General features: G+C 37.9%; 1 protein-coding gene across 2 annotated transcripts in view; it reads right to left on the bottom strand.

Moving 5' to 3' along the window:
- The window catches only part of TNFRSF11A (TNF receptor superfamily member 11a), a 130127-nt gene that overhangs the window by 61837 nt on the left and 49235 nt on the right, over positions 1-19055 (bottom strand). For both annotated transcript variants that reach the window (XM_020995784.2, XM_020995782.2), the window contains exons 2-3: positions 6462-6543; positions 4837-4962 (exon numbers count right to left, since the gene is read on the bottom strand). In XM_020995784.2, the coding sequence (XP_020851443.1) occupies positions 4837-4962; positions 6462-6543 (208 nt within the window). The remainder of the gene's footprint in view (positions 1-4836; positions 4963-6461; positions 6544-19055) is intronic.

Raw genomic sequence — 19055 nt, 5'->3', positions numbered from 1 at the left:
GTTAGGGATTGCTTTCTGTAGAAAGTAGGAATTTAGTTGGGACGTAAAGGAAGCCAGGGAGGTCAGTAGTCAGAGTGGAGGAGGGAGAGTGTTCCAGGCATGGGAACAGCCAGAGAAAATGCTCACAGTCAGAAAGATGGGAATGTTTTGTTCATGGAACAGCCTACAGGCCAATGTCACTGAATGAAAGAGTGCATACTGGGTAGTAAGGAGTAAGAAGACTGGAAAGGTAGGAGGGGGCTAGGTTTTGAAGGGCTTTGAATGCCAAGAACATTTTGTATATGTTCCTGGAGGCAGTAGGAAGCCACTAGAGTTTATTGTGTGTGGGTGACATGATTGGAACTGTGTTTTAGGAAAACCACTTTAGTGATTAAGTGAGGCTGAATGGAGGCTGGATTGGAGTGGGGAAAGACTTTAGGCAGGCAGACCCACTAGCATCTATTGCAGTAGTCCAGGCATGATGTGATGAGGGCTTGAACCAGGGTGGCAGCAGTGTCAGAGGACAGAAGGGGGTATATTTGAGAGATGCTACAAAGGTGAAATTGACAGACCCTGACAACATATAGGATATGGGGAGTGAGAGGTAGTGAGGAGTTCAGAATGACTCCTAGGCTGTGAGTCTGAGGGAATGGTAAGATAATGTTGCCCTCTACAGTTAATAAGTTAGGTAGAAGGGGGACAGCTAGGTGGCACAGTGGATAGAGCACTGGCCCTGGAGTTAGGAGGACCTGACTTCAAATCCAGCCTCAGACCAAACACTTGACACTATTGCTGTGTGACCCTGGGCAAGTCACTTAACCCCAATTGCCTTAAAAAAATCCTAAAAACACTCTGATCATAAGCTAGGTAGAAAGGCAGGGAGAGGGTTAATAAGGAAAGATAATGAATTCTATTTTGGACATATCAACTTTAAGGTGTCTACTGGACATCCAGTTCAAGATGTCTGAAAGGCAGCTGGAGATGTGAAATTGGAGATAAGCAGAGAGATTGGGGCAGGAAAGATAGATTTGAAAATCATTAACATGGTAACTAATTAAATTCATGGGATCTGATAAGATCACCAAATGAAGTAGTATAGAGAGAAAAAAGAAGAAAGCCCAGGACAGAAGCCTAAGTGACACCTATAGTTAAAGATGTCATCTGGAGGAGGATCCGGGGGAAACAAAGGAGTGGTCAGATGGGTGGGAGGAAAATCAGAAAAGAGTGATGTCCTGAAAATCTGGAAAGAAGAAAGTATCAGGAAGAAGAGAGTGATCAACAGTGTCAGAGGCTACAGAGAGGTCAAGGAGAATAACATCTGAGAACAGACCATTGGATTTAGCAACTAAGAGATCATTAGTAACTTTGGAAGGATGATAAGGAATTTTGGTTGAATGATAAGGTTGGAAGCCAGATTATTGAAGAGAGTGAGAGGAGAGAAAGTGGAGGCACTTATTGTAGACAGCCTTTTATGAGGAGTTTAGGTACAAAGGGCCAAAGAGAAATAGGATGATAACTAGCAGGGATAAAGGATCAAGTGAGGGTTTTTTTTTCAGGATGGGGGAAACATGAGCATGTTGGCAGGCAGTAGAAAACGAAAACAGTGGAGAGGAAGAGACTGAAAACAAATGAAAGAGTGGGGATGACAGGGGACAAACTGCTGGAGGAGATGGGATGGAATGAGATCATTTGGACAGGTAGAGAGGTTAGCCTTGGTAAGGAGAAAGGGCATTTGAGACAGGGGTGAAGGAGGAGATAATGGCAGAAGGCTTCTGAGTGACAGGAGATGAGGAAGAGGGGAGAAGAGGGAGTTCATGGTGAATGGCCTCAATTTTTCTGTGAAATATGAGGCAAGGTCCTCAGCTTAGTGGGTGGGGGGAGGAGAAGCCACGGGAAGTTTGAAGAGGGATGAAAAGGTTTGGAAGAGCCTCTGGAAAGTGGGATAGTGGGTTAATAAGGGAGGTATAGTAAAATTACCTAGCAGCAGTGAGGGCCCAATTGAGGTGTTATAACATAATTTTCTAGTGGACCTAGTCACTTTACCTCATCTGTAAGATGAGGAGGTTGGACTAGATGACCTAGAAGATCCTTTCCAACTTAAAAAAAAAGTATGATCTATGATTTGGTCCAACCCATGCTTGAACAAGAATGGCCTCTTTAACACACTGGACAAATGGTCATCTAGTCTTTGCCTGCACACCTTCAGGGGAAACCTAGCTCTAAGTATTAGAGTTTCTTTTTCTTATATTGAAGCTTAAATTTGCTTGCTTGAAAATTTTACCCATTGCTTTTAGTTCTTTCCTATTGCATCACGCAGACTAATTCATATCCTTCCACAGGAAGGCCTTCAAATACTTGAAGAAAACTATCATGTCTATCTTCGGTCTTCTCTCCTTCAGGCTAAACATCCCATTTCCTTTAAAGAATTCTCAAAAGATTTGATCATATAACCTTGCTTCACCGTGGCGACCTTTCCTGGATGCTCTCTCAATGTCCTTTCAACAACATGGATCCAGAGACAAACAACAGCTACAGCTACGGTCTTCCCAGGGCAAAGGGCAGAGGGCATTTTTGTTTACTTACTTATTTCTGGACATTATGTTTTTGTTAATGTGGTCTAAGTTTTGCATCAGTGTTTTTGGTGGCCATGTCACATTGTTAGCTTGCTTACTCATTTAGACCATGCAGGCTAACATCAGTATCATTTTTCAAATCAGGGCTACCATCACTACATAGTATTCTTCAATTCCTGACTGTCAACACTGTCCCATTCAATTCTCTGCCCAAAAATCATTATAGTCTTATTGGGTTCAGTTCCAACCTGTATCTCCAAGTACCCTAAAGGGCTTTTCCTCTTGAATATCTCTTGAATATTTAAACTTTGTGTCGTTAACAAAAAAAAAGTAAGCTTACATTCCTTCCTAAATTTGCCTCTCAGAGGCAACCAGGTGGAACAGTAAATAAAGTGTTGGACCTAGAGTCAGGAAGACATGAGTTCAAATCCAGACTTAAACACTTACTAGCTGTGTAATCCTGGGCAAGTCATTTAACCTTTGCTTCTCTCAGATTCCTCATTTGTAAAGTGGGGACTATAATAGCATCTACTTCTCATGGTTGTTGTGGGTATCAAATGAGATAATATTACTAAAGAGCTTCATACAGTGCCTGGCACAGAGTAAGCACTTGATAAATGCCTGTTTCCTTCCTTCCTTATCCTTCTGACTCCATTATTTTGATCGGTTACACCATCATTCTCAAAACACTGGTATTATCTATGACTCTTTCATCAAACATTGTTAATTCCAATTCTGCTCACACCTATACCTTCCCATCTCTGGAAATACGAAACTAATATCAGAGCTATCACCTTAGTTCAAGCCCTGATTATCACCTGCATGATTCATATAGCAATAGCATAACAACAGGTCTTTCCATCTCTACCTTCCAGTCAATCCTCTTACCCCTGTGAAAATAGATCTCCTAATTATATATTAGGATCTGGTCATGTTACTCTCTGCTCCAAATCTTCAGGGTTTCCATTTCCTACTAAGTACAGTTCAAACTCTTTCCCCTGACATTCAAAGCCCTCTATAATCTGGCACTACTCTACCTTTCCAGACTACTCTCATATTACTATTCTCCCAAACTGGAGTGCCCTCTGTCCCTCAAATATGCCGTGTTATTTCCCACCTTTTTGCCTTTGCTCACTCTGTACCCAGTATTTAGAATGTTCTCCCTCCCACTAACTTTTAGCTGCTGAATTCCTACCTATACTTTAAAGCCCAAGACAAGTACCATCTTCTCCCTGAACCTTACCCTGATCCCCTCTGTGAATTCCCTTGATCTTGCAGGACCTTAAATAGAATTTTGTTTTGCTTTTCTCTAATGCAAATATAACGTGCAATTGTGTATCTGTACTTATGTCATAAGACCCTACTAGATTGTAACTCCATGAGAGCAGGGGCTGTGTGTCACATAAAATTTATATTTCCCCCAAGGCATGGCATAGCACTCAGTAGCATTTATTAAATGTATTTTGATAAAGGCTTAAGATACAAAGACAAAATGTAACATTTCCTGCCTCTTAGGAGCTTTCATTAAAAGTTTGTTGAAGTGAACTAGTGGTGAATTATCTTGGTATTTGTAAGCTTGCAAACTATAAATCACTGTACAAATGCTAGCTATTATTATGATTTGTTTCAATTAATTTTGGTGATGAACTGAATGAATCTTTATTTTCCAGAAGATGGCAATGAGTCAGGGTCATTACTAGACAGTGAGGAATAAAAAAAAAAATTAAATCAGGTGCTTTCACACGAGGTGAAGTTTCCATATTCATATTTTCTCAGCCAAAACCTATAAGCTCTCTCTAACCCTTTAGAGAGATGCTTTTTTGATATTAAAGAAAATTCACTCATGCCTTTATTTTGTAGAGATTTTTAACGTAAATGAGTATTATACTTTGTTCAAGGCTTTTTCTGCATCTATTGAGGTAATCACATAGTTTTGGATGTTTTAGCTTTTAATAGTCTTTAACCCTTTAAAAGAAACTGGGAGATAGGTGGAGACATAAATATCTTTTCAGAATCAATGAGAATAAACCTAAGCTAAATTTCCAGGACTAAACTTTCCCATCACAAGAAATAAATACAATGTAGTTTCCTGATGTTGACTCCAAATGAGATCTCTGGTCACCCACAGGAACAATTCATTAACACTAAAAAAACCAGCAACACATCTACCAACATGTGAAAGAAATTATTCTGATAGATTCCAGGAATAAAATATATCCTGAAAAGATCATTTTGGGGGCAAAAGCTGAATGTTGCACTTCATAGGATGTGCAGATCGACTCACCACTATCACAAACTTTATGCAGCAAACACTTATCTTCTTCATTCCAGGTATGTATGTATTCATCTGGGCCACAAGGTAAACATATGCTTTCAGAGGTTGCAGTGCATTTCGCAGACATATACTTTCCTTAAAAAGAAAAAAAAATCTAAAACCCATGAGATTATCAACAAAGCCCCAAGATGCATCACAGGAAAGGTTTTTCTTCAAGCCTGATAGAGACTATTAATTAGTTGAAACAACCTGACAGTAGAACGAAGACATACTTGACAAGGGACTGTAACTGGTGGCTATGACACCCAGACTGTGTAATGGTGAAGCTGCATTCGTGTACCAATGAACAGCTGATTCCTGTCTCAGCCCATCATTCTGAGTGTAATCTCAACCATTCTCAAGTTCTTTTGGGTTAAGAAGAAAGTCTTTTGTACTAGCACACTGTGATAACACTATCTGCCACACAACAAAATTTGGTAAAATTTTAGATGTCCATCAAAGAGGGTTTTGTTAGTGAAATACTTAAAAGACAATGTTACGAGGTGGAATCACCTGCCACACTCAAACCCCAAGGACAATTTCACTTAAAATTATGCTCTAGTGTATTTGAGGTGGACCATCACCTGTGTCTCCTAAAGTAGGCATTTAAAAAATCTTATTGACTATCCCCAATTTTACTCATTTTTATTTAATCTTTTTTTTTGGAGGGGGGTTGGGAAGTCCAGATCTGTGTTATTAGTGGAAGGAACTTCCAATGTGAAATTTACTTACATCAATGATCTTGTTTCTAACTTCTAGACTTCCAGAGTTTTTGGACACTAAGATGATGGGAGATATGCCCATTATCACAGAACTGGCAAGTGTCAGAGGAAGTATGTTAGCTCAAGTCTTATTGGGTTCTAGCCAGGGAATATTTTACTCAGTCCACCATAACACATTGTGTCTCATTTAGTCTTTAGGAGATGAAATGCACTTAACAGGGTCTGAGTATGGAACATTCAGACAGTGCAAATGAATGGCAGGGAGGAGAGAAGCAGACATAGATCTAGGAATGCATACATGACATGAAAATTCACAGTCACATTTCTAACATGACTTTGAAAAGTAGTAACCTGATACAGCTTTTGGCTCTCAGCAGTGATATGGAAGAAGGTATAGAGTCTTCAGAGGCATTCCAAGTAGTTGACAATCCCAGTGTCAATATGTCCAAGGAGGAAAATATCAAGGTGATAGCAGTATCTAGTAGCAGTTCTATGTCTATTTGTTATTATTTTACACTTTGAGCATTTGAATTGTGAGGTTATTAAGGGGAAAATAAGAAGGGTTATAAACTTGCTTCCCTCCTTGAGAGACTTTATTTGTTAAAAATTGGGTTCCAGCAAGGATTAAGTAAAGGAATTCTAAAAATTTCTTTTCCTTTTTTTCGAGGTAGTTGTGGAGCTATAAATAATTTTTTTTTAAATTTTGCCTTCCTGTGGTTTATTCGAGAGGACAATTACAGATATTGCAACTTGATGGTAGTATTGTTTATCCAAGGAAAGGGAGATTTTAGAATAGCACAGAAATACTGTAATAATTCCTTAGATAAAAGCAATTATCTTTAGGGAAAATGACAGAATAAATGAATAATATACCTGGATCGCATTTGGTGCAGCACCTTCCTTCATGCTCATAATGCTTCTCACTGTTGCACCGAAGAGTGATTTGGAGGGTTAACTAAAATGAGAATAGAGAATTGACATCAGATAAAAGATTACACAGCAATTTGCTTCAGATCAAAATCTAAAAAGTTATCCTTTGGTCACATGCCTAACAACTCAAGAAAACACCATGAAATACTTGAAAGGACTCAAATTCCACTTTCTGTTGAGTGACATCATTACAATTGATATATTAATTTCCAGGACAGACCATCATGTCCATAAGAATTTATTAAGCTTAACTGCTATGGCCCTCTAAGTCAACTTAAACGTTTAAAAACAACCCACAAGACCCCTGGTTAAGATGGCAACATGAAAGGTTCTAGAGATGACTAGCTCTCCCATAAAAACCTCAGCAAAGATCTAAGAGGGTACCAGATGGAATAATGATCAAAAAGACCAAAGACAAACAGTGCTAAACTCTTCCATCTAGTCTTGGGCTCTACAAGAAGGTAGCCAGAGCCTGCTGGTGCCCAAAGAAAGGCTATGCCAAAGGTAGAAGCCAGAGTGGACTCAGGGAAATGGGGTCTGGAGTCTACAGGAGCTCAGACTGGGGCTTTATGCCATCAATGATCCCATCAATGAGACTTGAAGCCAGAAAGAGCCAGGCCCAGGCCTGTTGGAGTGAGATCAGGGAAAAGAGCCAGAACCCCAAAGTCACGCACTATACAGGGAGAAAAGGTTTGACAGATTTGTTGGAGTCATTGAGGAACATGGGGCAGATGCAATGACTGAGGATAGCACGTACTCTTGACATCTGACTGGGGCCTGTCAGGGCAACAAGAGGTGAATCCATCTTCTGAAAGGAGAAGGAGACAGAGACTGCGCCAAGGCCACTGAACCATCCGAGGGTTAAACACACACTTCCATACCCACATCCACACATACCCCACCCTCCCTCCCACATACAGGTAAATATACACACACACACACACACACACACACACACACACACACACACACACACACACAAAGATAAAGAGTTTGGCATAGAAATACATTAAATTCAACAGTTAAAAATTGAAAGGGACTGTGCTTAAGGAAAGTGAAAGGTGGGGAGGGTTAGTTAAAAACAAATTTTAATCTCAGAGGGTGGGTCATTAAGTGGTAAGTAAAAGAAAAGAAAGAAAGCAAATGAACAGGGTTTGGGTTAGGAAAAGAAACGATTCAGAGGAGTAGAATCAGAACATTTAAATTCTAGATTATTAGTGTTGATCTCATTCCTTATCTTTCATCACTTTCTTCTCTGTAAACAGGAGGATAGAAGGCAAAAAGAGGAAAAAGCATGAGGATATAATTCAGTGGGAATACAATTAACAATCATAACTGAATGTGAATGGGGTGAACTCACGCATAAAACAGAGGAGAGGAGCAGAATTGGATGAGAAAGCAGAATCCAGTAGTGCTATTTACAAGAAACACACTTGGAATTTAGTTGAAATGAAGGGTCAGAAGAGAATGCATTGGGCCTCAGGTAAATTTAAAAAAGCAAAGGTAACAATCATGATCTCAGAAAAAGCAACACTGAAAACAGATATGGTAAAAGGAGATAAACAATAAAAAAATTACATTATGCTTTAAAGGCATCTTAGAAAATGAAATAACATTAAATCTTAAGTTATGTGCCCTTAATGGCATTGCATAGAAGTGCTTAAAGGGAAAATTAATTACACACAGCAATAGGCTGCAAAACCATAGCATCTGAAAACCTCCAGACATCTTATCCAGACTTAGACAAATAATAAAGCAGTTTAGGACCTGAATAGAATTATAGAAAGCTTAAATATGATAGATCCCTGGTGATTGCTAAAGGAGAATAAAAGAAGTATATATATTTCTCAACTGTATATATGTTTTCATTTTTACAGAAAAATCACCATGGTACTATGGCATTAAAACCACCATAGGCAGAAGCAAAAACTCAGAAATATTAAATTCATCCTTTACTAACCACCATATAATAAAAATTATAATTATTAAATAGTATTTGAAAAAAGTATTCCAACTTCAGTGGAGAGTAAATAACATTATTCCAAGGAATATGTGGATCAAAAAACAAATCATAGGAGCAAAAAATAAATTTCATCAAAGAAAATGATGAGACAAACATATCAATACTAATCAATAAAAGTGAGAAAAAGAACATATTAATAAATAATAAATACATAAAACTTTTTTTGCTTTTTTTAGTAAATCTCACTAAATCCAAAAATGGAAATTCTAAAAATAAAAGAGATTAAAATTTAAAAAACATTGAATCTATAACTAAAACTATGTGTCTTTTCTCTTAAAAATTTATATATATATGTGTGTATATATGTATGTGTGTGTATGTATATATGTATGTATGTATGCATGTATGTATGTGTGTATGTATGTATAAACAGGCTATCAGATAATTTGGTCCTCCAAAAAGAAGGGACAAATTGCCAAAATAAGAAATGAACAAACAGAATGCAAAATTGATGAAAAGGAAATAAAAGAAATTATTAGAAATTATTTTGCCCAATTATATCAACAATGTTGATGCTTTAAATAAAACAGATGAATATTTACCCAAATGTACTCAGGTTAACATAAGAAGAAATAGAAAATTTCAGAATCTCAATCTCAGAAGAAAAAAAAAACCTGAACAAAACATAAAGGAACTCCCAAAGGGAAAAAAAAAAAAGAACTCTAGCACTACATTATCTGTAGGCAAATTTTATCAAATGTTCAAAGAACAACTCCAATACTATATAAATTGTTTGCAAAAATAAAGGTATTACATCAAATGGCTTCTATGATACAAAGACCAATATCTAATGAATAATGATACTAAAATGTTGAATGAAATATTAACAGAGACTATAGCAACATATAAAACAGATTATTTACTCTGTCCAGTGGGATTTATGCCAGAAATATAGAATTGTTTAAATATAATGAAAACTATAAACATAATAGACCATAATACTAACAAAATCACATGACTTTATATCAATATTCACAAAAATATGATACCCATTTATGTTTAAAAAGCATAAGAACAGATTTTCCTTAATATGATAAACATCTAAGTATCTAAAACTAAGAGCTAGCATCATCCGTGATAGAGAAATGCTAGAAGCCTTTTCAATAAGATCAAGGGTAAAGCAAAGATATCTATTGTCACCTCTATTATTAGATATAGTTCTAGAAATATTAGCTACAGCAACAAAACAAGAAAAAAGAAATTGAGGGAATAAACATATGTAAAGAAAAACAAAATTATCACTTCATGCAAATTAGAGTTTACCTGGAGAATTCTAAAGATTTAACTAAAAATTCATTGATACAAACTTCAGTAAAGATATAGGATATAAAATAGGCCCACAAAAATCATTAGCCCTCCTGTATGTTATTGATAAAATCCAGGAGAAAAAGATAAAGAAAGTTCATTCAAATAATTAGAGAAGGTAGAATATGTTTGGGAGCCCATTTATCAAAGCACACACAGGAATTATAGGAATACAGTTATACAACAGTTCTTACAGAAATAAAGACAAATAACTTGACAGATGTTGTTAGCTGTATGCAATAGAGATTCAGTACCATTTGTACATGTTCTTTGCACATGTGTACATTTATGTTCATAGAGGTTTGTCACATTCATGGCAAAAAATCAAAAATTAATAACAAATTAACATATTTTGGATTACATATACCTATGATCTATATATTAGAATGCATATACATGTATACCTATATATCTATATACATCCATAGATATATAGAAACACATAGTATTGGATATGTTGGACTCTCTTCCACAAACTGTACATCTGAACTGAACTGGGCTACTAGTCACTCCACACAGTCACTACTATCTTTGACTTTGTCTCTCCAGAACTTAATACAGTTCTTTGCATATTGTTGAGTCATTCAGTTCAAGAACGTCTGACTCTTCATGGCCCTATGGACTTGTCCATGAAGTTTTCTTGGTAAACATATTAAAGTCGTTTGCCACTTCCTTCTCCAGTGTGTCCTCATTTTACAGATGAGGAATTGAGGCAAATAGCAGTTAAGTGACTTGCCCAGGGTCACACAGTTAGTAAGTATCTGGGGCCAGATTAGAGCTCAGATCTTCCTGACTCTCCAGGCTCAGTTGACAGAGGTCTCAAACACTGAGCCTGAGATAAGACTAGAATCAGATTAAATTGTAATTGGGAAATATTTAACAAAATAAATAAAAATACATTTAAACATAATGTTAATGTGTGGCTTTCTAAGTCAATATGAGGACTCCAGGGATCCTTATGTGGCCCTGGTTTCTTTGATTTTTTGAGTTTGACAACACTGGTATACAGGACAGCCTTAATTTCACCCCACAGAAAATACAGAAAACACATAAAATATTCACAGTAGCCTATAAACAATCAAGGTAGTGCTTCCTCTACAATAATTATCACCTTCCCCCAGGACCCTGTACATTCCTCCAGGATCATATTACTATGATTTGGCCTCCATCAATTAATCAATCCATAAACATTTAAGTGTCTACTAATATGTCAGACACTGAGGATACAGGAAGATCCCAACGTACTACTTTCAGTATTTGCATGGGAAAGGATATGTTTGTACTTTTAATCCAGATAAACGGACAGTGGTAATGTTTACCAGAAGCTATTATTGTATGTAGATCTAGGTACAAATGTTTACTTTATGCCTTTTCTGCATTTATAAAAATCTTCACTGAGTCACATAGTGAAGGCCTTTGCCTCTTCTCCTATTTTTCCTAATTTTCACAGTAAGGTACATTTCTTCAGTGTGTAGACTGCCATCTTTTCTCAGTCTAATTCAGTGATTGGGGAAGGGTATTTGGAAACAATAGAAGGAAAAACAATAGTGAGAAAGGAATAATAAACGTGGTCAGGGCCAACACAAATTTTGTGTAACTAAGGTTGCTCTGGGCCTGTAGATATTTGAAAATTATTGTAATGCTGTTATCCCCTCCAAGAAAAGCAAACTAATAACAGTATTTCAGTTATCAATTGCCTATAATTCATAAGAAATTTGGAAGAGTCTTTATATGATAAGAATGTACTGTCTCATGCTACAGACACATGAAGGTACTTTCTGGGGGAATTTGGTAAAAGAACTGACCCCAAAGCACTTGAAAAATCTGTAAAATACTTCTGACTGTATCTTAGTGACATCAAATCACAATGCTTATAAAACATCACCTGACTTAAATATGTTGAACATGAACTCCCCAGTCTGTGCCCATGACTCATCCAATACACGCTCAAACCAGAAGACTGACATATATATGGGTAAAAATGGGGAAGAAATGCTGTCTTTGGAAAGAATTAGATACCCTAGTCTCTTTAACAGCTACCTAGAGACTATGATTGTTACTACTGATATTGCAACAGCACCTCCATGTGTAAGACCAGGTGTTTCTCACAGAGATCATGTGTACTGGGAAAAGCATGGTAGCCTCGGCAGACAGATCTGAAGAAGATCTTTCAGGCAGTGGCGGCAGCAGCAGCAATTCTGCTATTGGTCAATTCTCCAACATAAAGTGGAACAAACCACGTTTCTACCCTGAAGGTATTATAAAAACAAAAACATACCTTGTTCTTTACTCAAGTTACTCATTTTATGGTTTCATGTAATGATGGTGATCAAATCCTTCAAAAGGAAAACCCTTAGTTTATAGGGTTATATAGAAAGCTAAGAAATGCATGATTCCCTGTGAATTTTATGGAATACTGAACGAATAAACAAAACATTTATTAAGTGCTCACTATGTGCAAAGCATTGTGCTAAGTGCTGGGGACATATATAGAATAAAAAAAAAAAAAGGACAGTCTCCGTTCCCAAGAAGCTCACATTCTAATGGAGGAGGCAATACATATAGAAGGTGTCAGCTACAAGTTAGATGAAAAGACCCCGTGATCCTGAGGGTCCAGTGGCAAAGGTGATGGTAATGCCTTTTCTTTAATAGCATTTCTACTGATTAAATCATCATATCAGTTTCTAATAGGGAAACATTTGACAGTGGGCTAGAAGCATTGTTAATCTGGACCAATTTTTAGTATTCAGGAGATCTCAAGACAAAAATCTTTAAATAATCTATTTTTAGTGCCTCTCCTACCATTTTTAAGCATAGACCACCCCATTTCACCAGGTACCCAGTGCCCTCCAAAGCTCTCCAAGGTTTCCCTCTCCTCCTCTAACTTCTGGGCATTCCATTTCCCCACTTTTCTCTTGCTGAGTATTTAGTCTTATTTTCTCAGGGCTGTACTCTCTTTGAAATTACAAACAGCTCTGGAGAGGCATTGATTGGGTGAAATAATCCTTGTAGATGTGCTAGGAAGCTACTGTGTTAATCCTTCTTAAAATATCTCCCTGTTCAAACCCAGGGAAATGCAAATATTTCAAACATGTGGCATGACATAGGACAGATTTTTTTTTTATAGCACACCAGGTAGATGTTTACCATCAATTCAATTCAATAAACATTTATTAAGTGCTTATTGCGTGTTGATTATGTGCTAGATATTGGGAGTTGAGAGCATTTATCTCCAAAGTTGCACATGTGCAAACAGTCATCTGGCTCACAGAGCACACATCTCCTTTCAGAGAGAGCCATCAGATAGGCTTTCCCCTTCTCCCTGCACTGGGACAAGTGCCAGGAATTGAGAGGCAGGTTCACCTGGGATTGCAGCTACTGGGGGAAGGAAGTGTCTCAAAGAAATGCAAAGATTTCTAGGCTTCTAAAGGAATGGAAACTTCTGGGTGGAAAGGAGAGCAAGAGCAGGAGCAGGGCTGCAAGAGAAAGAAAGAGCCAAGCCCAAGGAAACCATGAAGTTTCTAAACTTCTGAAGAAGGAAGTAGGATAAAGAAAGCCTTGGCATAAAGAAAAGGCTGCCTCCATAGACGCAGGGCTGGGGCAGTTTATCAACACCCTATGAATTTCTTTATCGTTGTTCAGTCATTTTTCTGTTGTGTCTGACTCTTTGTGACTCCATTTAGGGTTTTCTTGGTAAAGATACTGGAGTGGTTTGCTATTTCCTTCTCTAGATCATTTTACAGATGAGGAAACTGAGGCAAATAGGGTTAAGTGGCTTGCCCAGAGTCACACAGATAATAAGTGCTTGAGGCTGGATTTGAACTCAAGTCTTCCTGACTTCTAACTATTGTGCTACCTAGCTGCCCTCTGAATTCACTACTTACCCTGTGACAAATTGTTACTTTGCTGAAAGGATTATTATTAATCCAGGCTATGACATCACACTGCCTTTCAAGAGGAAACTTGGAATGTAATTAATGCATATTATATATATTTGTATCCCCTAAACCTATCAATAGGAGCTGTAGAAGAAAGCGAAAATACAATCAGCTTCACTTAGTTTCCTCCTTGTAAAATAGGGCTTTTACTGCTGCAATCCTCTTCCACAGGGTTGGCTGGGATTAAGGTTAAAAATGATCCTGACTTTTGTGAACTAGCATGTAGCTCAGCCTACAGGAATAGTAAGATATAAAATTAGGCTGGTGGCAAATTGTAGAAGGTCTTGAATACAAAGCATTTCTAATTAAACAGAAAGGTTCTTTTGTATTTAAGAGTTGAATTTGTTTTAGAATTTGATTACTCATGATTTGATCCATGGATCAAGTATGAATCATTGTAATAGTTACCCATTTTTGTAGGAACTTGTGATCTCACTGGCAAAGGGCACTTCCAGGTGAGGACACTCCATCTACCAGCACAGGTCAGTACTTTCCATGAAATATTTTGTCATAAAGAATCGAAAGTTAAGTGACTTTCCCAGGGTCACATTCTCAGTAAGGGTCAGAGACAGAACTTGAATCCAAGTCCTTCCAGGGCTTACTCTACTTCTCTGCCACATTACGAAAGGTTCTATTATAGTTTTTCTCTCTTTTTTTGAGGCAATCAGGGTTTAATGACTTACCCAGGATCACACAGCTAATAAGTATTTGAGGCTGGATTTGAACTCAGGTTCTCCTGACTCCAGGGCCAATACTCTATTCACTGTGTCACCTAGCTGCCCCTCTATTATAGTTTTTAAATACTACCAGGTTATAGATATTCCATTTAGCCCATGAAGTTTGCACTGATCAGCCTATATTCACTAATACCTCCCATTATACCCTTCCTAGTGTGATTTAAGGTTTATAAAGGACTTTCCTTACAGCAACCATATGCTTGCAGAAATCACATTCAAGGTTTCTTACTGAAGACAACGTGGTGTATTTGCTGCACCGAGAATCAAATGTCCTGGCTCCAAATTCTATTTCAGACACTAACTAGGAATATGAATATCAATAAGTCATTTAATGTTTTAGAGTCATCGTTTGTTCTTCTGTTAAATGGGTATTTCAAAGCTTGTACCGTCCAGATCAAGGGATGTTGTGAGAAAACAATTCACAGACCTTTAAGTGCTACATAGATATGAACTATATTATAATGGAGATTTTCTGGAAATTCCAAATAGAAAAAAGAAATGGAGTTTGCTGACTTCCTGAGTCTCCTTAGGTCTTCCCTTCTTTACATTTCTTCCTGGATATGTGAACCAGTGTTCATTTTCATGGCTAGCTTAGGTTATTCCCAAATGAATATATGGCCAAGTATATTATATCAAACGCTTTTTCCTGACAGTAAATAATATACATTTGTGTTGAAATGATGGTTCTTTGTGTTGGGTAGTACCCTGAAATTGTTAAAGCAATGCATAAATGTTTTCTCAGTAAGAGATAACAGGTGGACAGCACAAATGCTCCTTGGTACCCTTGAAACGTACATTAAAAAAACCTGCAGAAGACCTCCACTGCATTGAATGGGTACTCTATGGAAAGCTACAGGACAACATGGACAAGAACCAGACAGAATGAGAAGGCACAGATGGGCTGCAATAGGACCAGTGGAAAGAATATCCATAGTGATAAGATCAGACATCCATGGGAATACTGAAGATGTAATCAATGGGAGTTCTCTCCTTCAATCTTGGGTTTACTTTCTAACTGAAAATTCATTTGTAACTAATTATTAAAAATTATGGAAAGCAGAAACAGTGCTGCTCATAATCACTTTCACTATTATCTTCCATAATGGCTTGCAAATGGACAAATTGGTGTTGCTTTTGGCCACCATGCCACCTCTCAGCAAGAAAATGAATGAAGCATTGGCTGGTTCTGGTAGTTTCTGGACTCTCCTGGCTTCCTTGTGGCGATTGCCTTGCGTCAGTTAAACTTCAGAAGAGAAGTAGGAACAGCGTGCGGAATAGCTATGGGATCACAGCCTTAGAGCTAAAAGGAAACCTAACAGTCATCTAGTCCAATTCAATCATTTTACAGTTGATGAAACTGAGGTCCAGAAAGATTTAAGGACTTGCCCAAGGCAACACAGATAGTTAGGTGAGGGAGTTGGGATTTGAACCTAAATCCTCTGACTCAAAATCCAGCACTTTTTCCATGGTGCCTTGATGCCTCTATTAGCCGATGTCTTTTATCTTTTTCTGCATTTTCCCCCTCCAAATTGAATATCTTATGTAAGTAGATTGGGTTGTAGCTTTTGTAACTGTATGCAGTTTCTTATCTCATCTTTATCCTTTCTTCTAATTGTGTGCTGATTTTGATCTTTGCTCCAATTAGTCAATGGTCTAAGTGCACAAAAACACCTGATTCATAAATGCCTACTCTATTAATTATCTGTCATTTTTTCTGCTTCTTAGGATATATAGTCAGTTTCATTTTCAGTAATGTTATTCAGTGCTTGCCATGTCCTTAAATAAAGTATGGTATGAAGATGAGGCTTGCAAGTAATCTTTTAACTTTTGATCTCTTTTGTTTCTTATTCTCAAGCCATATTTTTGAATGTAGTTATTGCTATCCTCCTTAAAAACACTTTTACAATGAAGTCAACAAGATTTGTGAGTAATATGACAAGATAAAGAACCAGACACTTTCTCTGATCCCTACAAAATTATGCATAAGATTAAAAAAAATTTAGTCTAAGACAACAAGAACCCTAACAAGGTAATAACCCAAATGAACTCACAACATAGAAGGCTAATGGCTCGTCCCTAATCCCTAACTCGGATCACTTAGTCACTCCTCTCTAACAGCCACCATGCTCTGGCAAGTCTGCACAAGCCAATCCATTGGCTTGCAATCAAACTTAGCTCTACTCCCTCCTGCATCCACTGCCACCTTTACTGTGTACCACAAAAACCAAAAGGCAAAAGCTTGCACTGTCTAGGACTCTAGCATGGCAAAGCTCTGTGCTGTAACAGTACTATGTCAAAGAACAGAGGATCAGAGGAACTGGGACACAGCCCAACCAAGCATGAGGCAAAGAGGACCAGCTGCCATCCAGGGCCAATTCTATTCCCCCAGAAGTCACTGAAGGCAGAAAACTGAGACAGAGGAAACTAAATTACCCACAATAGGAGGAGGCTGAGACAGCTTTGCTGACCAGCCCCTAGAGGAAACCACCATCAAAGGGGAAAACTATTTCTGAATGACGTAAAAGTTAAACAAGACTGTGAAAGCAAAATTTATGGCCTACACAGAAGAAATAATCAGCAAAATAGAAAAGCTTGAATCCGAAGTGGCAAACCTAACCCAAAAAAACAAAGGAGAGAATGGACTGGTGGCATGTAGGTGGCGCAGTGGATAGAGCACCGGTCCTTGAGTCAGGAGGAACTGAGTTCAAATGTGGCCTGAGATACTTAGTAGCTTGTGACCCCAGGCAAGTCACTTAATTCTGAGAGAGAGAGAGAGAGAGAGAGAGAGAGAGAGAGAGAGAGAGAGAGAGAGAGAGAGAGAGAGAGAGAGAGAGAGAGAGAAATGGACTGGAAATGCAGATTCACAGAATCTGATAGAGAAGAGAAGCCAAAAGCAATGGAATTACCAAGTATCAAGATACAGACTAATATATGAAGATGAATTAAGAAGAATGGATAGACCTAAACAAGTACACTTGGAAGAAATAAATTATTTTAAAAGCACTGAGGAATTCATTTTTAAGATACAGCAAAGTAGAGAAGGGAAGGGAACAAGCATTTATTAAGCACCAGCTATGTGCCAAGCACTGCCCTAAGTGCTTTACAAATAGTATCTCACTGGATCTTTTCAACAACCCTGAGAGATAGGTGCTGTTATTATCCCCATTTTACAGTTGAGGAAACTGAGGCAAACAGAGGTTAAATGACTTGCCCAGGGTGAGACAGCTAGTAAAAGTCTGAGTAGAGATTTGAACTCAAACCTTTCTGACTCTAGGCCCAATATTCTATCTACTGCAGCATCTCATTGAATGACCTAAGAAGATCACAAAAGCGTGGAAAAGATCACAGATGGTACTACCATCTGGTAGTAACCAAGAAGCTATCAGCAACTACTCATTCCTTTGCTAGCTTTGTCATCCCTATAAAATCTTTACAAGAAGGGTCCCTGTACTTACAGAGTCTTTCACAGATTTTCTACAGCAGATTACACGTTCACACACAAGACTGAGAGGCACAGGGTCCATGTTTATCTTTTACAAAGCATTTGACTTGGCTGAAAAAAATGCAGCCCTAAGGGATTCTCTCTTCCAACACAGTTGTGTCTTACGCAGAAGTTAAGATTGTGTGAGATAGATGTACCCAAAGAGATCCTCTGACTATATATATATCTGGCAAGTTCTAAGAAAAGGAAACGTGCTCATGCTCACAGTCAAAGGTGGCTAGTACTGTCATGGATGACGTCCTGTGCAATAAGACTAAATGATAAATTTTGTTGTTGTTATTTGGTCATTTCAGTAATGTCTGACTCACTGTGACCCCATTTGGGTTTTTTTGGCAAAGAAAGGAGAGGTCTGCACCATTTCCTTCTCCAACTCATTTAACAGGAAAAAAACTGAGGCAAACAGGGTTAAGTAACTAGCCCCGGGTGACGCAGGTAATAAGTGTCTGAGGCCAGATTTGAACTCACAAAGAAGAATCTTCTTGACTCCAGGCCCAGGGCTCTATCCACTGCACTACCTAGCTACCCCAATATGATAAATAGCATCTCTCAAAAATGAAGATCCAGCATTTTATGTAATGGAGAATGTTAATGGCCTTTCCTACAAGATTGAAGTTAAGCAAACAATGTTCATCATCTCCACCATTGTATGACATAGTACTGGAAGCTTTAACAAATAATACAAGAAAAAGAAATCGCAGAGAATAACAGGCAAGGAGGAAACAAACACAACTTTTTTTTTTCAAATGATGTGACTGTCTAATTAGAGAACCCTAGATTTCAACTGAGCAATTAATTGAAATAACAACAAAGCAGCAGAGATATTAAAAAAAAACCCTACCTAAATAATCAGTTTTTCTGTTTATTACAAAGAATCTCCTACAGAGGCCAGAGGGAGCTAGGTGGCACAGTGGAGAGACCACTGGACTTGAAGTCAGGAAAACTTGAGCTCAGATGCTGCCTCAGATACTTACTACTGCGTGGCTATTGGCAAGTCAACCTTTCTGCACCTCAGTTTCTTTATTTGGAAAATGA

The sequence above is a fragment of the Phascolarctos cinereus genome, unplaced genomic scaffold, assembly GCF_003287225.1.
Source record: "Phascolarctos cinereus isolate Bilbo 61053 unplaced genomic scaffold, phaCin_HiC Scaffold_4;HRSCAF=312, whole genome shotgun sequence".
NCBI classification, from domain to species: domain Eukaryota; kingdom Metazoa; phylum Chordata; class Mammalia; order Diprotodontia; family Phascolarctidae; genus Phascolarctos; species Phascolarctos cinereus.
The sequence above is the reverse complement of the archived record's forward strand: the minus strand, read 5'-3'. Positions and strand labels throughout refer to the sequence as shown.